This window comes from Aspergillus aculeatus (assembly GCF_001890905.1).
Source record: "Aspergillus aculeatus ATCC 16872 unplaced genomic scaffold ASPACscaffold_1, whole genome shotgun sequence".
In the NCBI taxonomy this organism is placed as follows: domain Eukaryota; kingdom Fungi; phylum Ascomycota; class Eurotiomycetes; order Eurotiales; family Aspergillaceae; genus Aspergillus; species Aspergillus aculeatus.
The window spans coordinates 3,413,249-3,437,076 of record NW_017962976.1 but is presented as its reverse complement, the minus strand read 5'-3'; the positions used below and the strand labels follow the sequence as shown (position 1 = coordinate 3,437,076).

General features: G+C 52.3%; 7 protein-coding genes across 7 annotated transcripts; 5 read left to right on the top strand and 2 right to left on the bottom strand.

The window, feature by feature from the left end:
- Window positions 1–1,298: 1,298 nt before the first annotated feature.
- ASPACDRAFT_19845 (putative cyclin-dependent protein kinase complex component) lies at window positions 1,299–3,000 on the bottom strand (the record flags this gene model as incomplete). Its single annotated transcript, XM_020198902.1, has 2 exons — window positions 1,299–1,598; window positions 1,672–3,000. 2 exons carry the CDS (start codon window positions 2,998–3,000, stop codon window positions 1,299–1,301), a joined length of 1,629 nt encoding a protein of 542 aa, XP_020061636.1.
- Window positions 3,001–5,269: 2,269 nt separating this feature from the next.
- Window positions 5,270–6,198, bottom strand: pre3 (proteasome core particle subunit beta 1; the record flags this gene model as incomplete). The annotated part of the gene is made up of 4 exons (XM_020202251.1): window positions 5,270–5,594; window positions 5,659–5,934; window positions 6,062–6,107; window positions 6,162–6,198. The coding sequence occupies 4 exons, from the start codon at window positions 6,196–6,198 to the stop codon at window positions 5,270–5,272; spliced, it is 684 nt and encodes a 227-aa protein (XP_020061635.1).
- Window positions 6,199–6,543: 345 nt separating this feature from the next.
- Window positions 6,544–8,292, top strand: ASPACDRAFT_1893800 (alpha/beta hydrolase). The gene is made up of 4 exons (XM_020198684.1): window positions 6,544–6,836; window positions 6,906–7,418; window positions 7,488–7,613; window positions 7,672–8,292. Exons 1-4 carry the CDS (start codon window positions 6,700–6,702, stop codon window positions 7,826–7,828), a joined length of 933 nt encoding a protein of 310 aa, XP_020061634.1. The 5' UTR covers window positions 6,544–6,699; the 3' UTR covers window positions 7,829–8,292.
- A 544-nt stretch (window positions 8,293–8,836) lies between these two features.
- ASPACDRAFT_942 (putative NF-X1 finger transcription factor) lies at window positions 8,837–12,172 on the top strand (the record flags this gene model as incomplete). Its single annotated transcript, XM_020206129.1, has 2 exons — window positions 8,837–9,040; window positions 9,092–12,172. Coding segments are annotated over 2 exons (3,285 nt in total), but the record flags the coding sequence as incomplete, so codon positions are not given.
- A 1,465-nt stretch (window positions 12,173–13,637) lies between these two features.
- Window positions 13,638–14,662, top strand: ASPACDRAFT_56670 (uncharacterized protein; the record flags this gene model as incomplete). The annotated part of the gene is made up of 3 exons (XM_020203161.1): window positions 13,638–14,137; window positions 14,193–14,222; window positions 14,281–14,662. 3 exons carry the CDS (start codon window positions 13,638–13,640, stop codon window positions 14,660–14,662), a joined length of 912 nt encoding a protein of 303 aa, XP_020061632.1.
- A 1,073-nt stretch (window positions 14,663–15,735) lies between these two features.
- ASPACDRAFT_74797 (gamma-glutamyltransferase) lies at window positions 15,736–18,500 on the top strand. Its single transcript, XM_020204304.1, has 7 exons — window positions 15,736–16,255; window positions 16,346–16,379; window positions 16,442–16,601; window positions 16,654–17,239; window positions 17,308–17,468; window positions 17,519–17,652; window positions 17,705–18,500. The coding sequence occupies exons 1-7, from the start codon at window positions 16,031–16,033 to the stop codon at window positions 18,151–18,153; spliced, it is 1,749 nt and encodes a 582-aa protein (XP_020061631.1). The 5' UTR covers window positions 15,736–16,030; the 3' UTR covers window positions 18,154–18,500.
- Window positions 18,501–19,573: 1,073 nt separating this feature from the next.
- ASPACDRAFT_56668 (uncharacterized protein) lies at window positions 19,574–22,162 on the top strand (the record flags this gene model as incomplete). Its single annotated transcript, XM_020203160.1, has 1 exon — window positions 19,574–22,162. One exon carries the CDS (start codon window positions 19,574–19,576, stop codon window positions 22,160–22,162), a length of 2,589 nt encoding a protein of 862 aa, XP_020061630.1.
- Window positions 22,163–23,828: the final 1,666 nt, after the last annotated feature.

Here is a 23,828-nt window from a genome sequence, read left to right as displayed (position 1 = left end):
GATGGAGTAATATACCTGCATAGTTAGTACGTGGAAGAAATGCGTGTCCCTAGGTCCTGTACAAACCGGTTTGCCTTTTTCGCGGGGTGTGCAAGGTTTCCAAGGTTTCTGGAAATCCACGTTTGCTGTCCCCTTATCTTGGAAATACTACTAGAGTATGAGTAGCTGGTCGTCAGAGGCCTTACCCGATTTCTAGCGAGTACTTATATTACTGAACTAGTATGAAGAGGAAAGCATGTACTTCATACTGTATTCGGTACAAGTATGAGGAGCAGAGCAGGACTAGCAACGGGTTGGTAGGCAGGAGTACAACGTAACGCTGGCAACTATGTAAATAGTCTCATCCAACCGTACCCACTTGGACTGGGTGATCGGCCGGGGGGATGATGTAATCTGATCATCTATCTGTGCACTAGTTTGCTCATAACTTGCACAGTATGTGTATGTAATACACGCTCTGAGAGGCGGGGGGAGTACTATTCGTAGCTCGAGCGGGAAGTCGCTGGTGTGTATATTCGTATTTTGAGAGTTGAAGGTCGGGTGAATAAGCTTCTATGGTAGTGGTGGGTGGTGGTGGTGGTGGCATTATCTCGCATACGGTTGATATCATTCCGGGGTGGGGAAGAGCGGCGACGGCTGTGGCAAAAGGGAAAGGAAGGGGAGTTAGTTTGGAAGTCATGACATAATTAATGCTAAGCACACGATATTGACGAGTGTTCGATGGAACCACCTCGGTTGGTGGAAAGATGAGCAAGAAGGGCAAGATAAGCGGAAATACTTGGTAAGGCATGCAGTAATAGCCGGATTAGATGGACCACAGTGAAACAGTTGTTCTATCAAGAACACTTGAAAGAAGGCTGCAATGCTTGAGATTGGTTTCACCCATACAAGACAACAAGACACAAGAATACAGACCACGAACGCCGACCCAATGACAAAACCAGATTATGCGAAATACTCTGGGGAAACAAGCAATTGTATACACAGTAGACATAAAAAGACAAGCCACCCGAGCAATCCAGCGACGATCGAACGTGCCGGCCGCAATGGAAAGTCTATAGATAAATTGCGATCATCGTTCTGTCGGGTACATGCGTGATTAAGACATGACTAGGATATATGTACCAAAGGGGATATGCGACGCCAATAATGAGGTATAGTAAACCAGCAGTCGATACATATACCCGCACATGAAGCCAAGCGAAAGTGGGAAAATCGTTCACCTGTCGAAGGAGAACAGTGTGGATCGTGGATCCAAGTGCGAAAGGAAGCCCCGCGTGGTCAATTGTGTAGACCATCTAGGGTGGAGTAGGGGTTTGGCGAACCTCCGGCTGGTCAGGTCGGTGCTTCTCCCGCGTGCGCATGTACATCCCATCGGACTGAGAGTCCACTGCGGGAGGAGCGTGGATCGAACGAGGGATGCCCGACCGCGATTGCTGCTGCTGTTGTTGCTGAGAGACGATCTCTCGAGCATAAAACTCTACCAGCATTGTGCCATACGCTTCAAGCTCTTCCACAGGAATCGAAAGACGAAAGTCGTTCAAAAGAAGGAATTGGAGCTCAAGGTGGTTAAGTTCAACTAACGGTAATCCTCCAACCTGCATGCAGCATTGGTGTCAGTTCTGCTACGTAGATCATTGGATTAGGAGCGAAGAAGACGAAAATAAGTACCTTTGCATATCGTGAGTTGGTGTAAAAAACATCGGAGAAGAATTTACTGGCACAAGTCACGCCTGCGATGACCAGCCGATGAATGTTGAAGCTATCGACGATGAAAAAGTGAGAAAGCGCCTCTTCCTCGTCCTCAGCGTCCAAAGATGGAGACATGGACGACGGAGTGGACGGGTCTTCTTGGGTGGCGAAGCTGGCAGAAGATGGTGGAGTGGCCAATGGAGAGGCACCTGTCGCCTGTACATTTGACGGTCGGAGCGACTGGGGCTGATTGCCATCGGTCCTCAGCATGGAAGCCGATTGGGCCTGGCGACGCCGTAATCGCTCAAGTTGCGACCGGTTGACGAGCTCCGTCATGCGATCAAAATACACCAGAAGACTGAGGAAGACTTCATAAGTGGTGGGACAATATTTGTGAATTCTCGTCAAATAGCTGAGAATGCTGATGCTAGGTACATTCTTGCCATGAAAGGCAAGAACACTGGCAGCCTGTGGAGTGAGGTTCGAGGTCCCGTCGGGGGGTGGTATGTGGCGATGGATATGCTCATGGTGCATGTCGTTGGTCGTAGTTATCTTCGTCAAGAGCCCAGCTACCATCTCGATGATGTCCGTGACCGGCATGGAACTGATTTCGTACTGGCGCTCTTGAGGACCCCACTGTCCCGTCATCCGATCTCTTTGTGCCAACATTTCCTCGCTCGCAAAGCTTTGTATATGGGACAGATCGCGGACCTTGATGCGACTGGGCGAGCTTGCCTCCGAGCCACCTAATGAGCGCAGGGACTGATGAGTCGGCCTCAACTGCGGTGACGCGGGGGATGAATGACTTCGGTTGTGTTGCGTAGATGTCGCGGTCGCGTGTGCATGGCTGGCGCTGACATGAGGGGCATACGTGTGAGGCGCGGCATGGGTGTGATTATCGAAGCGAGATGGATGGCTATCGCTCGTGGTTGTGGTCATTGATGCTGAGTTCGGGTGAGCGCTTGTTATACCCGAGATGGTTGATGACGCCCGCGATGAGGGGTAAGAATTCGAGTCGGAAGGGTGATAGATATAAGGCGGAACATCCTGGGTGGTTTGGTGGGAGGGGAGGCGAGCTGAGGCGGATGTTGACGGCGGGGCTGTGGACGAGGTGGGGGTGGTATTAGACGATGCCGACCTAGAGCCGCCGCCGGTCTCCAGACGTGACGAGGGTTGTTGGAACGAGGCTTGGGTCTGCGACGAGGATCGATAGCCAGATTCCGAAGTAGGTATGGCGCCCCCCAGCATGTTGTAGGAGGATGTATCAAGATGATCCGATCGCGGATGATTTACGATAACGGATCCCATGTCAGGCTTGAACAGAAGTGAGGGTAATTTATGGAAGGGCGGACAGTGGTCGGAGTTGAAATATTGCAGCTAGAGCCCAGGCCAGCGAGCAACGGTTAGCGACTGAAGACGACAGTAGGGTCATTGAAGACCAAAGAAAGGCCAGAATAAATCATAGGAGAAATTTGAGCTCAGATTGAAGAAAATAAGAAGAAGATGGTAGGAGGAGAGAGGGGGAATCTAGCAAGTAAAGAGAGAGGGAGAAGTACGAGATCCAGCGATTAATTGATGGGTTGATTACTTTAGATCGCTCAATGAGCGAAGGGGGAGGGGGAGCGCAGCGAGAGGAGAAGAAGGCGCAGGCGCAGACAGAGAGGGTCTGGATCTGGAGATGCGGCGAGTGAGGGTCAGAGCACTGGGGAATGCGCGATAAACCCGACCCAAGCCTGGAGCGGATAAGGAATCACAGGCAATTGACGGCGGTGGAAAACATGTCCATTGCGTTGGGAGATGAGAAACGGCGAGAACAACAAGATGAAATAAAAGGGGATGAAGGTTGGATAAAAAAAAATAGAGAAGAGAGAACGGGTGGCGGAGAAAAGTGGATGGATGAATGAATGGATCGGTAGGAAGTATGGCGATTGGCAATTGGAGAAATAGAAAATAGGATGGATGGAGAGAGAGAATAGGGAGAGGCGAGGAGAGGAGAGGAGAATGGAATGGAGAATGGGATGATGATGTTGATGATGCAGCCGCAGCCGTAACAGCACCAGTAGCAGCAGTGACACCAGCAGCACCAGCAGCACCAGCAAGAAGGAAGGGAACAAGAAACCCGGGCAGGAAGGCTGGGGTCCACCACGACGAGATCCAGAGCCACTCAGCAGCACTCCCTCTACCACCTAGCAAGACCCAGACCGACCCAAGGGTGGAGTTCTGATTTATTTAACGGGGGAGGAGAGGTTCCCTTCCCCGAATGCAGTAACCAAAGTAGCAAGTAGATGGCTCGATCAAGCCGAGGACCAAGAATCCCCTCTCCAAAATCAAGGCAGCTGAGGTCCCGAATGAGATAAATGGATGATAACTTACGAGTGACAGAGAAGAAAAGTAGATATAAAATAAAATTAAGCAAAAAATTCAAGAGGTAGGTAGCTAGAGAATAGACAAAGAAATAAGTCAGGAAGAGAAAAAAGAAACAAGAAACATTGGACAGGGTTGAGACGGCGCGGACTGGTTTATTATCATGAGACTGAAATGATCCGTCAATTGGGAGGTCGCTCGCTCTCTCTTTTTGTCTTTCCCTCCTTTCTTCTCCGATCACCAGTCAAATATCCTACCTAATACATACTACGGACGACTTAAGTCCGGAAAGTTACCAGTCGAGAAAGAAACAAGCCTCGCATCGAGATGTTTCCGCATTGGACTATATCCGAGTCATTCAGTCGTTCTTGTCCATGCTTTTACTCCATACGACGAGTTGAGCATGCATCAAAACATCTTCACCTTCTTGCTCCAGTATCAATAGTATCAAGGTGCTCCGTACTCCGTAGGTACTATACGTACGGACAAGTCCACCCAGAAAACCGGAAAGGATAGTGGCAGTTAGGATCATCCTCCGTCTGAGGGGGGATGGGCGAATCGCGGCTCTGCAGGGGCGCAGGTGTTCATCATCGCTGACTGATTGGTGCTCGTCCCAGAAAACCCGCGAGGCCCTTCGACCGGTCACATCCTCGACCTCTACTACTGATACTGATACTTTAGTGGAGTAACTCCGGTCTGATATAGCCGCGGCAGTACGAGCTACGAGATATCTACTACCTACACCACTGCAGGCTGACCTATTTAGCCTTGCCTTTCTTCTTAGAAAGCCTAAGACGAGGTGGTACTTCGAAAGTGACAGCCTCTGACCGCCGGATCCGAGTAACAATTATAGTCAGGTCAATATCCTCAGTCATGGCAAGCAGCCAACCTCCGGTAGGAGCGCGATTCGAGCTGACGAGCAGTTGGTGAAGGTGGTGAGGTCAAATCCCAAGCCAAGACACGCATATGATGAGGAAGCACCGCGCAGCTTGCTAGAGATACGACCGTGGTTTATGAGTAGTCCCTCTGCCCGACTCTCAGTTGACAAGACCACGCCTTGTCCTGATTGTCCAGAAGCAGGCTGATTTACCGCTTACATTGGCGGCGAACTCATGCCTAGAATGAGGCTATCTTCAGTGCCAGGGAGAAGGAAAGGTCATGTTGATCGACAGCTAACAACGATATGAATCATCACTCCAAACGGATACACTCATTAGTTGGTAACACCTGGGCCAGTGTAACCCGTGTCCGGCAGGTAGAGATGTCGCTGAGCGCCCTTGGCCGTCAAAACCACCATCCGGATCACACCGCCAGAGCTACCATCCCACTTGATCGCCTCCTGCAGAGCTGACCGAACGAACTGGACGCCTTCTTCCTCAGTCATATTCTCCTTCCAGTTTGCATCGCAGTAGCCGTAGATATAGGTTGAACCAGATCCGCCGATGGAGTACGATTGCTTGTGGAGGGATCCGCCCAGAGGTATCGAGTAAACTTGTCCTCCGTGCCGAGGATCATATCCAGCAATAATGATGCCAGCACTGAACATTGCCATAGTCAATAAAAAAGCAATTCTCGTGGCTCGGAGGGGCACAAAGAACTTGCCTTAGCATGTCCTTGTTCTCATAGCACAGCTCCTGGAACAGTGCGGCGGCAACCTGAGTGCTGGGCGCCTCGTTGTTTGTGATCGAGTACATGTTGAGATGGTAGGATACAATATCAGCCACGGCCTGTGTGTCGGCGGCCGACCCCGAGCGGCAGCACCAGATCGTGTCATGCACCTGTGTCAATTTGTCGGTAACCCGGTTGGCAATGTAAGCTCCAGTGGTCGTTCGGCTGTCGGCACCCAATATAACACCGTCCTTGAAGTTGATTGCCATACTGATGTCGGTTAACAGGGTGTCGTAATAATGTAGGGAAAGTCTCACTCACATTGACGTTCCGAGGCTGGACAAGCATGGTATATCAGTTAACTGCCTCACACGAGATCTTGAATCCATAAACTCACTTAACCTCACCCTTCTTCAGGTGGTTCATATCGACATGAATACCATCTATGAGAGCCGTGAGCTTTGGCATGACGTCCAGTAGATGAGGTTACCACTGACCTTCACCGAGCATCCCCGTCATGCCGTGACCGACCATACTGACTGACGAAATTGGGGGGTGGGGAATAAGTAAGGGTATGTATATGGACTGTGTGCCAAAGAACGGTTTCTATGGAGGAAAATCGAAGATATGAAAATTTATGATGATTGCATTCAAGAAGTATCTGGCTGAAGGAGTTGATGGATATGAGCTCTGACGGAGCTCTCAAGGCAGGCGAGCGCGTTACGTTGCCAGCAGCTGGAGCTGGTTCCGCCGGGCGGTGAGACAGCGTATCTTTCCTACTGGACAGCTCCCCATCCCCCGCAGGTCTCCTGAACGACTCCCCCCCTCCAGCCATCACTTCCGATGAAACGAACCGACGCTTTAATTTCCGCTAGACCAGTATCTGGCCGCCTGCGAAGCTCACTCGCGTTATCGTCCTTGCCGTTTGTATTCGACTTCTTTGTCTAGGGGGTTTTTGATAGCTTCACTTGCTTGATCCAGTCCCAACTCGCAACGCCGCTTTGTCGCATCGGCTATACTATTCCGTTCGCTAGCATGTCTGAGTCGCCGCCTCCACCCTCGTGGACTATCGCCAGCATGGCCAATAGTGCCGTTCAGTTTCTGCGCCTGCCGGTTTTGGCCTCCTCTGGTCTCGCCGTGGTGGCCAGTGGTCTGTTGTACTTTAAGCAAAAGTAAGCAGTGACCCGCATCTGCGCCTGGTTATGATGACAGCGGTGCCTGAAATCTAACCCCGTGCGCAGTGAGCTGATCTATCCTCGAAATGTCCCTGTCGACGCCCGGACCAATGTCCCCAAGCCACAGCAATTCGGCATCACAGATTACGAAGAGCTCCATCTTCCGACCCCGGACGGGGAAACACTACACGCCCTCTTCATTCGTCCTACACGGAAACGCATCGCTCAAGACCTTACAGTGTTGATGTTTCATGGGAACGCGGGTAACATCGGTCATCGTATCCCTATCGCCAAGATACTTCAGGAAATTCTTGGTTGCAATGTGTTGATGTTGGAGTATCGCGGCTACGGTCTTTCGACTGGTACTCCAGATGAGGCAGGATTAAAGGTTGATGCGCAAACCGGCTTGGATTATCTGCGACAAAGGGCCGAGACCAAGGATAGCCAGATCGTTGTATATGGACAGAGCCTGGGCGGAGCGGTCGCGATTGACCTTGTGGCTAAGAACCAAGACAAGGGTGCAATCGCTGGCTTGATCCTCGAAAATACCTTCCTGAGCATTCGCAAATTGATTCCCACGTATGTTCGGCCTGACCCACCGCACACTTATTGCCTACAGGTCGAGGGCGATTTTCTGACATTCCTTAGGGTCTTTCCACCCGCACGATATCTCGCTCGTTTATGCCATCAATACTGGACTAGCGAAGAGGTATTGCCTAAAATCACGAAGGTGCCTATTCTCTTCCTCAGCGGGCTGAAGGATGAGATTGTACCGTAAGTGTCAGCTGCCTTTCTTCCACAGCTCCCCAAAGCTAACAAACTACCTAAATAGACCGTCCAACATGACGCAGCTTTTTGCTGTCTGCAAGTCCAGCCGTAAAGTCTGGCGTACTCTTCCCAACGGTGGACACAATGATAGTGTCGCTGAGCCGGGGTATTTCGAACACATTCATTCCTTTGTAATGGAAGAGATCGTACGACATGATTAGTGAACAATTGTTCAACAGTTGTGCATCTCCTTATCTCATTTATCGGTTTGTTTGTTGTTTCTGTGATGATATCATATGTGTTCAGCACCGGCCCGAGCCTACGAGTGATCGCTTGGGATGCCTTCGATTTTTGCCTTTTCTTGCTCAGTTTATTGTTCTTGGATTTCCCCCTTACGTTGTATTAGAGTGGTGTTTCGGATGCTTCTTCTGGCTGGCTGCCTTCGCGTTTTGTTTCAGGATCTTATGTCTCAACTAAGCATAGGTTGAGGATCCGCCTGTGTTCCAAGAGCAATATAGCCCAATACCTAATGAAGACAACTTTTTTTTATCGGGCGGTGTCAAATAAATCCTGTAGTCAGCGTTCGCTCCAATTGTCCCTGAGTTGCTCAGTACCATGAGGGATGACCCGCTATGAGTAATCTCACTGGCAGGATGAGTCGAAGGCGCAGCACTAGACCAGCATGAGTCATGCTGCAGGAAAAGCCAGGGTGATCTAGATCTGACGGCTTTCCAGGCCCTTGATTGCACATGAGTACATGAGTTCGAACCATTAAGAAGAGTGCAACTCCTCCGTAGCGGAATTTGTGAAGTAATGGAAGTGTGAAGAGTCCCGACAAGAGTCCTGACCAGCTCTCGGAGGCAAACCGCCGCCACCCGAACCACATTCACCCGTTCGTACTTCAAGAACAAAATCACTGTTTGAGTTCCACCAGTTTCTGTTGGTTTTTAAGTGGCGCCCCCCTGCCTGATCTGAACTCGCCTTCGGTCTCCTTCTATAGCTATATTGGAATCGATCAGCTCACAGATTTCCATTCCACTTGAGCGGAAGCCCATCTTCGATCTTCTCGCGGCAGTAATTCCCTGCTTCTCAAGCTCCTTATCAACGACCGATTGATCTACGCTTTCCCTATTTTGTACTCGGCCCTTGATTGGTGCTATTGCATGGACGTGCTTTCTCCGCGTGCAATTTCCGAACCTAACGCCTCTGTAAGGACCTTGGAGCCAACGATGTCGAACTCTCCAGCCCTCGTGGCAGACAGCAACAGCACTACCCCGCGCACGAGGTCCAGACGCGGAGGTAGAGGCCGTGGTGGCGATCGCAGTCGTTCTCACAGATCTGCACCACAGACACAGGCACAGACACAGGCACAGGCACAGGCACAAACACAATCTCAACAACAAACGACAGCACACCCGGCTACGAACCCCCCAGTGCAACAGAACGAGCCTTCTGCGACACGGACTGCGCCCGACGCAAACCAGCCACCAAGAGGACTGAGGGGAAGCCGAAGAGGGGCGAGAGGCGCAGGCGCACAGTCGAATGGAGGCCGACGACATGGTCGAGCACGCGGCGGTGCTGATCACACAGCGGTCATTACTGGAGGGCGAAGATTCGAGGGTCGACTGAGCAAATCAGAGCAGTCGGAGGAGACTCAAGATGTCGATCCCCAGAGCGCAGGCGGGGAGGACATTGCAGGATTGAGAGCAGATGCGCCAGCATTCGTCCCAGGAGGGCCAGCCGGAGAACTACCTCGACAAAGCGGAAGTGCTCCTGCGAGTGGAAAGGGCAAATCGAAAGCTAAAACCCAAAGCCAGCCTCGATCCGCGCTCCCACCTCCACCAGCGCCCAAGATTACGACGAAATCATCGGCACCGGACATTGCCACTCGAATCCACGAAGACATCGCTCACAACCTCTACGAATGTCCGATATGTACATCTGAGTTGGGCAAGCGTTCCCGTATCTGGTCCTGCGGATTGTGCTGGACGGTTTTCCACTTGAGCTGTGTGAAGAAATGGTCGAGGAACGAAGGCGCGGCGGCTCAGGATGCGGCGCGTCGTCGGGGCGAGGAGGGCGAAAGCAGCGCTCCTCGTGCTTGGCGCTGCCCGGGCTGTAACTTGCCGCATGAAGTGTTTCCTTCCACTTACTCCTGTTGGTGTCAGAAGGAGGTTGATCCACGCTCATTTCCTGGTCTCCCGCCTCATTCATGTGGACAGACTTGCGCGCGATCGCGAAAAGGTTGTCCACACCCTTGCGATGCGACGTGCCATGCTGGTCCATGCGCTCCTTGTACTGCTATGGGTCCAACCCAGGATTGCTTTTGTGGGAGGAACTCATCTACGAAGCGCTGTCAGGACACCGACTACGATAATGGATGGAGCTGCGGCGAGACATGTGGTGATCTGCTGCCTTGTGGTGAGCACACCTGCCCGCGGCCGTGCCATGAGGGCCTCTGCGGTGCCTGCGAGGTCAAAGTCGATGCGCGCTGCTATTGCGGGAAATCGCAGTCTGAGATGCTCTGCAGTTCCAAAGATGAGGAGTTGGATAGTGAAACCCTGCGCATTCGCGAAGACGACGGCGGGGAGGAGCTTGAAGAATGGGTTGGCTGTTTCAGTTGTGGTGATCAGTGCAATCGACAGTTTGATTGTGGGCTACACTCGTGTCAAAAGACCTGTCACGCCCAGGATGCGCATCCCGCTCATTGCCCCCGATCGCCCGATGTGGTGCTTTTCTGCCCGTGTGGGAAAACATCTCTAACCGAAGTTGCGGGTTATTCGCCCCGAACTACTTGCGAAGACCCCATTCCCAATTGCTCGAAGCCTTGCAGGAAGTCCTTACCATGCGGACATTCCTGCGAGCAAGTCTGCCATACCGGATCGTGTGGGCCTTGTTTGCAGAAAGTCACGATCCATTGCCGATGTGGCCGCAATGACTTCCGGACGACTTGTTTCTCGGGAGACTTTGAGCCACCTCAATGTTTCCGTATATGTAAAGCCGGCTTGCATTGCGGTCGCCATGCGTGCGCGGAGCGCTGTTGCACCGGCGAACAGAAGGCAATTGAGCGTCAGGCTATCCGGCGAAAGCTCAAATCCCATCTTCGACCAAGCGATGAGGATTTTGAGGCTGAACATATCTGTACCCGGGTCTGTGGCCGTATGCTGAAATGCGGGCGGCACACATGCCCGGAGATCTGTCACAAAGGGCCCTGTAACACTTGCAGGGAGGCAATATTCGAAGAGATCCCGTGTAACTGCGGTCGATCTGTCTTGTATCCGCCTCTGCCCTGTGGGACACAGCCTCCAGCTTGCTCACACCCCTGTGAGCGCGTTAAACCGTGCGGTCACCCGCAGACGCCCCATAATTGCCACACCGACGATGAAAATTGTCCGAAATGCCCATTCTTGACGGAAAAGGCGTGCCTGTGCGGCAAACGTGTGCTGAAGAATCAGCCGTGCTGGCTTGCAGATGCACGGTGCGGACAGATTTGCGGCAAGCTCCTCAAGTGTGGCTCACATACTTGTAAGAAGAACTGTCATCGACCGGGTGATTGTGAGGATGCTTCCCAGCCTTGTCAGCAAGCCTGTGGGAAGACTAAGTCGCTGTGTGGTCACCCCTGTTCTGACCAGTGTCACGCTCCTTATCCGTGTTCCGAGAAAACCCCCTGTTCATCCATGGTCGCAGTAACATGTAGCTGTGGACGACTTCGACAGGAGCGACGTTGCAATGCAGCCAAGGCTGTTGTGACCAAGGGCCACCTCCAGCAGGCGCAGCGACTTCCATCAGCGTCCCCGCTGGCGTGCGACGAGGAATGCGCCCGCCTCGAGCGTAACCGTTCTCTGGCGTCTGCGCTTGGCGTCGATATCAACCCGACGACGACTGTCTCTCAGGCGCTCACCTCCACCAACCTACCCTATTCCGCTGAAACTCTCGATATTTACCTCCAGCTTTCATCGTCGTATCCTCTATCCACTCTACAGTCCTATGAATCGACCCTCCACAGCCTCGCCACGAACAAGAATCCAGCAAATCGCTCCACCCGCTTCCAACCCGCAAAATCTCCCCTCCGTGCTTTCGCGCACTCCCTCGCCGCTGACTGGGGCTTTGCCAGTGAGAGCTTCGATCCGGAGCCTCATCGCCATGTGTTTGTTCTCAAACCCACAGCCTGGACTCCCCCCCTTCTGGGCATGGGCAACGGTACCACCATTGGTATTGGCGGTATGAGCGTCGGGGAATGCGTCAAGTTACGTGATCGCCAACGCCTCAAGGAACAGGAAGAGCAGCGACTCGCTGCAGCTGAAGCAAAGGCCCTGCGCGAAGCTGCACGGGCCCAGCAGAATGCGAACGGCGAGGGCGGCTGGGCGCAGGTCGCAGCCTCAAAGAGAAGTAACGGCTTTGGTAGCTCGCGGAGCAGTACGCCTGGTCATCAAACACCTGGTGGCAGTTCTTGGTCTACAACTATGTACTCTGCTCTTGCGGGTGACGATGGCAGCGCTTCATGGGATTCCCCCGTTCCGTCCCAACCTCAAGCTAAGAAGGAGAAATTGGTGTTGCGGTCGGGTGTGAAGCAATTGAGGACTTCCAGTTCGGTTCTTGATGCGAGTCGTGGCGAGTCAGTGCGGGATCCTAAGTTGGATGGAGAAAAGGAGGATGCTTAATCTATCGGCTTGCTCGTGGATGGAAGAGCCACTTTTGTCTCTTGCATACGCCAACAACGTTCGGATGATGCCTTGTGCGAAGAAATGACCTCTTCCGGACTTACTTCAATCTCTCAGTTCTCCTTACCATCCACTTTTACTACTTGAAAACGATCACGATTATAATGCTTTTCGCTGCTGTTCAGCTTTTTCTATGGTTAGCGTGCATAGCTGGCCGGTCGTGTGCTTAGTTAGAAAGACCAAAAGTCGATAGAATCGGGATGTGGCAAATCAATGTCACTCTGTGTATATTTTTGAGACATAGACATGTTCTGATAATCGGGGTATGTCGTGAATCTATCGCTAGTTTTATCTTATAGATATATGGTATACCTAGGTACCTAGCTACAATTGCCTCAGACATTCATACAAAACAATGTGATACTTGCTCTAGTTAGCCAGGCTGACGTACCTGGCTGTAACGTTATGTACCTGTACTGTACCTGTACTAATTTAAGCATAAGCAGACGGTTAGTCAGCCCCAGTTGGCTGGCGAGCAAATCAGAGAAGGCTGCTTGGGGCTAAGGCCGGCTGCACCTTCCCAGCCGGCCGCTGTTCGGCACCAACTGTCTCTCCTCTATTTCTTCCCTGGAGCGCAATCATAGCCTCAGCTCGTGGTATGTTATTTCCATTTGTTATATTCCGCTACTACATGAACTACCAAGTCTCACCAAATCGGTCCCATCCAGACTTGAAAGTTTCAAACAAGTTATTTCATCGCATCGAACTTCATCCGCACGAAGCATTTTGTTTCACATTCCTACTACTACTATCCATTCCGGTTCGCTCAACCGACCGTATGATACAGTAATTGTTGTCTTGACCGGGAGAACTTCAATTAGCCCCGAGGCATCCAATAGCTTTCTACTCTCCAAAGGATCACAGCATCATATCCCACCGCTGACTCCGTATTAAGTTTTTATCGAATTTGAGACGAGCCTAATGCCCTCGCGCCGCAGCCACACCAAATCCCGGAAGGGTTGCATTCAGTGTAAGAAGCGACATGTGAAGGTTTGCCATCTCTATCTCATACTAGCCGTGGCTGCCCTTGCGTGCTACTATCTCAATCCCATCTTCCCACCAATCGGATACCCTGGGATCTACTCAGCGGCCGTTCAGTCTCTGCTTCCGACCAGAAGTCGACAGTTTAGTCGCTGACAGTAGTGCACAGTGCGATGAAGAGACGCCTCGATGTGGGTTGTGCAAGAAGAGAAAATTGGATTGCACGTATCCGTCCAATGATGCCGATAGTCAAAATCCCTCCACACCACATGAATCACCCGAGGCGGTATCCGGCCCAAAAGCAGATTCGTCGCAGACGCGAATGCTCGAAATGAGATTATTCCATCATTACCTTACGGAGACATACATCACTCTCTGCCAAGGTCGCCTCGACGCACATCATTTCCAAGTCGTCATCCCGCGAATCGTGGTGTCCCACCCATTCCTGATGGACAGCCTTTTGGCACTATCTGCTCTTCATCTTGCCTATCTGGAGCAGCATGACAACCGGTCGTGGCTGGAGATTGCTCTGAAATATCAGAGCCGCGCCTGCTCAGCGTTCAGTCGAGTCTTGGCGGACATCTCCCCGGAGACTTGTGGGCCAGCTTTTATCTGCTCCATTTTCATCATGCTGTGTGCAACGGCGTATCCTTGTGTTTCCGAAGACAGACAGACATTCGAGCCGTTGTCTCATGTACTGGAGATTCGCCAGCTCATTGCTGGCTGCGCACTCTTATTTGTGCAACTTAACGGCATGGAGTATCGAGGTGACTTGCAAGGATGGTTGAAATGGAAGGACGATGAAGTCGATCAGGATGGCAATCCTTATCAGTAATCCTCACCCTTCTCACCTCTGACCTGATCTGGGGAGTTGACCTTTTTATAGAGTTCGGGAATCCCAACTGAATCTTCGGAGGTATGTTACTTTCGCCTGTCTGGCAGCAGTTACTTCACAGATGCTAATCTAATTCAAGTGCAATCATGGATTCCTTGAAGGGCGTTCAAGAGAAGTTTAACAGTATCGGTGGACCAAATCAGGCAATATACCTGGCTACTTGGCAGATTCTTCATGAAGCAATCAAGAGGTGGCCATTTGGCGGCCCGAACGGTGGTATAATCGCATGGCCTATCAATATTAGCGAGGCCTACATCGATCTGCTCAAGCAGGGTGATTGGGTGGCTCGTATTCTGTTTCTACACTACGGTGTTGGACTGCATTTGCTCTCAGACAAATGGTTTGTCCGAGATTGGGGCCGACGTCTCATCGAGACCGTTCTACAACCAGAAGATGAGATCCCCTCGATCTGGGCGAACACTATCTCGTGGACCAGGAGCGCAGTTGAGCTCGAAGAATGACGGGGTCTCATATGTGTAGCTTGGACTCGACTAGCCTCAAAAGCTTTAGGTTCGCTGAAAAGGACACGATTCATGGCAGATCAGGTTTTGAACTTGGTGAACTCGGTATGGCAAAAGCAAGAGCAAGGAACCTTGTCATGACGAAAGACGTGCGGCACCGGTATTCCAGTAGCCGTTCCGAGATGGTTGAAAACTGACTTCGATATATCTGGATTTCTTCTTTCTGCTTGAAAGGTGCATCCGAGACCTTGTCTCAATCCAAAGGTGATTCTCTGGGTACGGGCCGCCCGGGAGTCACCTCATGATCTGGGACATTTTCTTTCTAAAGTCATCCAAAAGCAGTCCACTCGCTTCTAGCATTGACGAAGGGCGCTTCTCGTCAGAATCATCGTTCGGAGTGATCAACAAGAGCCCCAAACTCTCTCTGACCCGAAGAAGTATGGTTGTCTTTGCAAAGATACTTCTTTTCAAGGGCACTCACGAGGACAAGAGACGCGAGGAGAGGCTTATCGCGACCTCCCGTTGCCCCCAGATAACTTTTCTAATGACCAGTCATAATCTCTAGCGTGGCCAAACCCCACTCCAGGTCAAGGTGCATGGTTGACAACAGCAGAAACTCTCCGGCTTTCCGAAACATGAGCCCTGGATTGAAGAATGCATCAAATCGGATCAAATTTTTGCTTTGCTGGACTCAGAGATTTGATTACCCCAAATTATGCACGTCACGTTGCAAGATGAAATTTGATTGGATGAGGCAGGTATTGCGCCTTTGGATGAGCTTGGTGTGCCATCGGGTGACCAGGCCGAAGTGGCGGTTCGGATTTCTGTTGGTCGAGGCTGATAAGGAACCAGGCATGCGGGACTCTGCAGGAAACTAAACTGTCGTGGTCCTTATCGCCGTTGGAGTCTGTCCGATAATGGGGGGTGTGGGTGGTCAGGGAGCCCTCGGCCTCTTAAATAAACATAACGGGTTCCGAATCTTCTTTGCTTCGTATCCTTCACTTGTCTTCATACTTTCAACCTGTATCTTATCCTGCCTAAGCTAGGCTGACTATTCCGATTGTCGACCCCCGTCTGTCTGGCATCTCGGAATTATAGTGGCAGTTCCAGGCCCATCGTTCTTTCCAGTAACCGCATCCGGCCACCAAGTATACTAAACATGCAGGGTTGCAAACCGGATCTCATCGACAACCAAGATGCAGAGAAGCAGGTACTTAGACGAAGTCCTCCCCTGTTCCAAGAAATTACTTCTGGTCTCTAAATCTCTAACCTGCATTTCTCTCATAGCCACTCCTTGAGGCCTTGGAACGCCCGGTCGCGTGCACTCAGTCGGCTTTATCGCACGATAAGCCCCGGAACAGGTCGAGAATGTTCCGTATCCTGCGATTTACCCTGTCAACCACACTAGTCTTAATTGTCTTGGTCACACATCTGCCGAACGTACTCACGTCGCCTCTCGACTATCCGACTCGTCAGCTGAGCTGGGACTATGAATTGGAGGACGGCAAGCGTGGCGCCGTAGCGAGTGAGAGTGCAATCTGCAGTCGCCACGGAACAGATATACTACTACAAGGCGGGAACGCTGCTGATGCTGTGAGTATCTGAAGTCTATTGACTTAGAGGATGCGGAGATCCCGCGTGGCAACGATCAGTTGAAAGTCGTGCTGACCTGAAGGCTGGTAGATGGTGGCAACGATGCTCTGCGTAGGGGTTGTGGGTTAGTCATTCCCCTTCCCTGGCGGTAATGGAATCTTTGGAGCTGATTTGTCTTGCGCCCAGGCATGTATCACAGCGGGATCGGAGGGGGTGGCTTCATTCTAGTGAAAGACCCTAACGGCGCGTTCGAGTTTATCGATTTTCGCGAAACTGCCCCAGCGGCAGCATATGAGGACATGTTTGTCAACAACACGGAAGCAGCTGTCACTGGGGGTCTTGCAAGGTACAGCTTCTCATCCCACGATGACAGACTTTGATACTAACAAGATATACAGCGGTGTTCCAGGCGAGCTTCGTGGTCTTCAATACCTCCACCAGAAGTATGGCGTACTTCCTTGGCCAGCCGTTGTTCAACCAGCAATTAAGACCGCGGATGAGGGCTTTCCGGTTGGCCCGGATCTAGTACGCTACATGGCTTCCTCGATCACCGACGCGGGCGGCGACGACTTCTTGTCTAATGACCCGACATGGGCAATTGACTTTGCTCCCAACGGAACTAGACTCGGCCTCGGCGATACCATGACACGGAAGCGTTATGCCAGCACCCTCGGGATGATCGCTGAGAAGGGCGTCGATGCATTCTACTCTGGATTTATTGCAGAGACGATGGTCAATGCGGTACAAGCAGCTAATGGCACAATGACTCTTGATGACCTTCGTAGCTATGCCATTGAAATCCGGAACATCTCACAGATAGACTATCGTGGATACCGAATTACCAGCACCACTGCTCCATCTAGTGGAATTGTTGCACTGAACATACTCAAAGTTTTGGACACCTACGACAGCTTCCTCGCCCCAGACAATGTGAACCTGAGTATTCATCGGCTGGATGAAGCCATTCGGTTCGGATACGGACTGGTACGTCTCACCTCCTTCTGGACAAATAATGTCAGGGTCTGTGTGACTGTGGGCTGATTCTATGATAGCGAACAAACCTGGGAGACCCTGACTTTGTGGACGACATGGGAGAATACCAGGGTAACATGCTTGAGCAATCTACTATTGATGAAATCCGGGCGAAGATCTCCGACTCTAAGACGCAAGATATAAATGCATACGACCCGCGAGGTATTGAAAGCTTGGATACGTGCGTACCTCATTGACACGTCTTCTGAACCAAGCTAATGGTGTCTGTAGCCCGGGAACCTCTCATATTGCTACTATCGATCACGAAGGTCTTACTGTATCTGCAATCACCACGATCAACTTGCTTTTTGGGAGCAAGATTATGGTCCCCGAGACAGGAATTATCATGAACAACGAGATGGATGGTAGGTGAAGGCAACCAGACCTTATATCTTCTCTGCTAATTTACTTCTCAAGACTTCTCTATTCCTGGCTCATCCAACTCGTTCGGATATGTTCCCTCTGAGGCGAACTTCATCCGACCTGGAAAGCGCCCGTTGTCGTCAAGTACGCCAGCCATCGTGACTCACCCTAACGGCACTGTCTTTTTCGTGGCTGGCTCGGCGGGCGGCAGTCGGATCATCACCGCGACCATCCAGAACATCATCCACGCTGTTGATGGTGGTCTCGCGGCGGCTGAAGCTCTGGCTCAGCCTCGTCTGCATGATCAGCTGATCCCTAACCAGGTCACGTTCGAGTATAGCTACAACAACGAGACCGTGGCCTTCATGAAGGCGCGCGGGCACAACGTGACATGGGTTGCACCGACTCAGAGCTCAGCGCAAGCAATCCGTGTTCTTCCGAATGGAACGTTTGATGCTGCTGGGGAGCCCAGGCAGCTGGACTCGGGAGGATTTGCCGTCTGATCGAGTCACTCGTTACCTACGCGGCCCGCGGTCCGGGACTGGCCGCCACATACTGTGAATACTGGAGACTAAGAAGTATATACAAGCATGTAGAGCTTGGATGCCATCTCCTTCGAGAACAGAACCCCGACCCACGGATTCACTATGCGATAGAAATTCATAGATCTTGACGATGAACGAAACCGAGAGCGGGGATGTAGTCGGTCTGATCGAACTCGACAAGAAAGGGACGCTGAACTTGGTCAAAGAAGTCGAAGGGTGCACCAAAAAAGCAATCACTTCGTACAGTTGACTTTTCTTCGTAGTACGTAGTACGATGACGATGATGGGCGCCATCTCTTCCGCAGCCCAACGTAGCCTGAGGCATCCCAGGATCCCCGCCAGAAGCGGTGATGCCTGAGGTGTAGGTGTCGAATGTACCGCTAAGTTTCGGTGGTGAGGTTGATGACGATAATGTTGCTGTTGGTTGGTCTTAATCACGACACCTTCCATTGATTGTCCTGGAACTCTTATCTACGGTCGAGACCTGGTCCGTTAAAATGACCGATCACTTGATTTATTCTAATGTGTGAATTGAGGTGGTGCTTCATGCAAGTAGTCTAGTGAACCCCTCCTCGCTGCCCGCTAGAATACTACGTACTGTACTAGTGTGGTTAGTGGCTCTTTAGTCCACAGTTCATAGGGAGTTTCGGGGACCCTTCATCGGGTTGCAATAATCGAACGAGTTGGAGAGGAGTCTGCGGGGAGGAGTCAATCAGTGTGTCTGTCTTCTCTTTCTTTTCAGTCTAGTCGCTCTCACCGCAAAATCGATCCTCCCGCCAAATCTCCTCCCATGCACAGTCACTGCATTCTGCAATTCTCTCCTTCTTTGGATCATCAACTCACTATACTGCACGATATCCCAACAATTGATTCGTCACTTCTCTTTATTTTTCTGTTCAAGCGCCTGAACTATCTTCCAATTTCCGCCCTCCCCGACCCTTATCGTTCGTTTCCCTCCGCGCCCCTCACGGGATGCTGCATCGGTTGCAGCAGCCCCCTCGGTGGATTGACACAGGCGCCTAATTGGGCATTCGACCACTGGGAGTTGCGTTTGGTTCCAGATCTCTTAAGCGCCAGACGACGAAAGTCCTCCGGCTCTCGGATCATCTGGACCTTCTTCTCGCATTGTGACACCACACAAACTCTTTCTTCTTTTGCTCGCCGTGAGAGCTGCTTAGCCGGGCCTCTCATCCCGCCTTCGCGATCTATAACTCGAGGTAACTACTACAAACGCAATACAACCCGATCGAAAGCGAAAAGTGGGGACGAAGAGCAAGGAGACAAGGGGTTGTGTTGAGGGGGGGAAGATTGTCTTCCAACCTTCCATATCCACCTCGATTCGAAGCCTTCCGCCTGAATTCACACCCACACCCACGTCATGTTCCATCTACCGTTGAGACCTAATGACCGAGATCGCGACAGGGACCGGACTCGCAAGGCATCGACTTCCTCGAGCGTCTCTTCCAAATCCAAACAACACAAGCACCGCTCGTCCCACGGACCATCGTCTACCCGCTCCCCAACCAAGGAACGACCTCCCGACCCTCCCACGGACCGCTCCTCGACCCCTTCGCTCTCCGCCTCTAATACAAGCCAGCAACGTCGTGCCTCGATGCCCGGCATAGACAGCGCCAGCCGTTCCGGCACGGCGTCCTTCCTCGAATCGAGAACCAGCCTCCCTTATCCGACCTTCTCCAAGGCTCACAGCAGGGAAGCTGTCGGCAAACCGAACATCCCGACCCCAGATCCGACCGACCTGACCGACCAAGGCAAAGAGGCAGCTGACGGAGGAAGCCATGATCGATCGGACAGCAACAAGCATGCGCCCCCGAGTCCCCCATTGACGAGCGTCGACCAGCAATCCCGCCAAGGCAGCACGGTCTGTGATAATAAAGATGCGAAGAATACAGAGGAGAAACCGAAGACCAAGATCCGGATTCGAGCCGAATCCACTCGCTCGTCCTCGAGTCTGCGGTCAAAGAAGGATGAAGGGACCAAGTCAAGCAAGACAGTGCGATCGGATTCGACGAAAACCAAGCGCTCCAGCCATGACAAGGAATCGCCGTCTCGTACAGCTAGCCGCAAGTCCTCCAAGAGCAAGATCGTGGAGGAAACAGCGCCGCCCAAACGACCCTCCAGTCGCACCGCCACGACGCCGCCACGCTCCCCAGCAACCGTACGCGACATTGGTCTCGAATCAACAAACGGGTCGGAGGCTACGACGGTTGCGCCCGCACACCAGTCTACCACTTCCCGCAAGGTTAGAAGCCCGGAGAAGCCGCCTTCTCGTACCCAAACACGGTCGTCCATGTCTCATCGCCCGGGGTCCGCATTCCGGAGCCCAGTGGAAGCTGCATACGATTACGGGCGGCCTCCGACCGCGAACTCAGCCTACGGAGCCCCTCCGCCTCCGCCTCCGCCCCCCGAGGTGCCTATATCCATCCCGAAGGTCGACTACCTTTTGCAGCACGGTGGCTTAGATCATCGCGCACCGAAATCACTCCTTCAGAGTTTGAGCGGCTCGGAAGCCGCGCCGTATTCCCCAGCGCAGCCGCAACTCGTGGCGAGCAAGATCTTCGAGCCTCTCAATCGGCTCCTGGAAGACTATCAGCATGTTATGACGAAGAACGGCTCACTCGCTGTTGCAACGGGATATCGATCAGTAGCGCGGCGACTTCTCGACCGTTTGGAGGCCGTATTTGCTCGCGATATCTCGTCCGAATCATGCAATTGTCTGATGTGCGAGCATGAAGAACACGAGGAGCGCCCAGCGGGCGTGAGCTGGGGAGAGGTTCTTGAATTGGTATCCGGCCGTCGCGAGCTCCCCAACTGGCCACCCTTCAGATTGTCTCCGACGGTCGTGGATCCGGATTGGTCAGGTGACGAGCACATCCCCATGCAGAAACTGGATATCGACGTACCAGAAGAGTATCGGGAGCATTACATTCGGCAATCACGTAAGACGAAAGTGGCCGTGGATAAATGGCTCAGTGAGCAGTCTGGTGGAGGCACAAGCGCACCCGATGAGGTTGACGATGAGACCTTGACGTTTGCGATCTTGACCCATCTGGAGCCCGAGGAGCGGCAACTCTTCTCTGCCATCCTTGGAATCAGCTCTACCTCACCTACACCGCGGCCCGAGGGACAGCCACGCCCCCGACCGGCTCCATTGGTGTCCTCGACTCTGGCGATTCAACGACTGTACCGACTGTCATCCCTACCGCGGGACCCTGAAACTGCGATCTACATGCTCAACAACCCTGGCATGCACCATGTCCTTGCTACCCTAGCGGCGATCAGCGATGATGAATGGGACATTCTCATCTCCGGTCGCTTTGACGGGTTTCTACGCAGTGGCGCCGAGGACTCCTTCCCGTCCGGCTCAACCCCCTCGCGCTATAGCAGCACCCGGTCCAATACCCCGTTCACAACGGGTGGTATCTCGCGGGGTCCAACGCCCAGCCAGCTGGACGGGGTGTCCCGACCGGCCAGCCAGCCCTACGGCACGTCCCCGTCTCCAGCCCCTGCATCATTCGGAGGCCCCATCGCTCTCGATGAGGAGATGGAGATCGCAGCGCTGGCCGAGATCGAGCGAGACATCTACCTGGGGATGGAGGCGCTGGAAGATGCCTTCGAGGCCCTGCATTGCAAGGCCGAGGTCGTGCGCCGGGCGCTGCGCGAGCGCGGCGCCGGCCTGTCGATCGCGAACCAGAACCGCCGCGGCTCCTTCGTCGAGGCCCGTCTGGGCACGCCCGCCTCCGGCTTCGGGCTCTGGGAAAACGGCGCCGACGACGACTTCTTCCTCGACGATGGCGTGTCCCTGGCCCCGGATGATTCGGCAAGTAACATCAGCTCTAACCGGCGGCGTCGGCCGAAGCGGCGCACGGAACGGCGGACCCCGGCCCCCGTTGAGGAGGAAGACGAGGAAGAGGCATACGACAGTCGACGGGGGACTCGAAGGAGATAAGTTAGGTCGAAGTGGTTAGGTCCTCCTACCTGTGTTTTGTTCTCCGGGAGCAGTGGATCATCAGCGCTGTTTCCTTCTCGAGCTTCTCTTTTTCTTTGCATTCTGTCTTTACGATTTGTTTTTGTGTTTCGTGTTTTGTTTTTCTTCTCAAATACAGCGTTAACGACATTTGATGAGCAATGGGGATCTTATTGATCAGATCAAATTCCCCACCCCCGCGCGACGATTTGCATGAAATGAATTGACATGAAGAACATGGGATGGAATGATGGAATGGTGGGATGGTGAGGAACGGTGCGTTACGTTGATTTGAACCTATCTAATGAACCTACCCACCCATGGTGGGTGTGGAGAGAGAGAAGGCATGGATTAGTATTCATTTTCCCGACAGCTAAAGGGAAGGAGTTGGGTTGTACATGAGGACAATTGATTTGATATGACTCTTGAATCTTTCGACTCTTTTCGATTCTCTGTTTCCTTTGTATTTATCCTGCCGTTGTCATATTCTCCGGACATCTAATGATCTAATGTTTTCCCCCTCTGTATTCTAAAAGGCATTCATGAGTTGAATGAATATCATGGTCTATGCATAATGAGCAGGTTTGTCCTTCGCATGGGGGCTTTGATAGAAGTTCCGGTCTTCAGATTTGGGTCTTTCGCTCCAAGGCTTCCCGGGGTTCGCCGGGTCCTCACTCACTCCCTTTGTCCCAGTTCGGGCAGGTGTGCCTGGGGTTTGTGTGCCTTGGTATACGAAAGAGGGTGAATGAGGGGGAAGTTGGGGGGGTCAAAAGGGATGAAAGCTAGTTGCTCTGCTCATCTGATCATCTTCCCTGAGTTCCACAGCCCTAGGAGGTTTTTTTCGGCCTAGTAGATCAACTAAGGTGGGCCGTGGAGAGCCTTAGAGTCTCAACAGGGGGGGGGAAGAGAGTGACTGAGCAAAAGGGATAGGTTAGGGTAACTAGGCCGAGACTACCGAATCCACGCCTTGAGGTCTGATTCAACACGGTTTTTCTTTACTTTGGACCTTCTTCTCTTGGGGGTGATGTGAGGATCATCAGAGCTCGAGTTCAGAATCTGATGATTCTAGGTCGAGGATGATCGACGTGGTGTTGTTGCACTGGACCCTGACTCTGAGGCTAATGGTGGGTTGAGGTAGACTAACTGCCTGGAGTGTGAACCGGAGACGAAAGTAGTAAAGGGAGGGTGGGGTTTGTTGAACACAAAGGGGGTGGACTAGATGGAGAAGAGGCTCAGGACACACAGGAGACCAGGAACCATTTTTGAGTCGACGGGGTGTTTAGTACCCGGAATGGGGTGGTGTGTTCATGTTCTCGAAGTCTCCTGTTGTTTTGATGGAGAGGGAAGATACTCGCGACTTTGTGGATTAGAAGAATGTGGAATGTCTGCATTGGTCTCGCCGTGTGAGATCTCGCAGATTGGCTAGGGTTTGTCAAGGAGACAACTGTGTGGGTGCAGCCTGTAAAGTGGCTTGGAGTTACTTGACAGATACATGATCAGTCCGGAGTATACTCGTGCTCGTGTTGAGAAGATAGAAAGAAGAGGAGGTGATGGTGGAAGGACCCGCCATAGCTCAACGAGCATGACACCAAAGTTTGTCGATAGATATGATTACTTCACAGGCCACATGGCTGCGTGGGACCCTGAT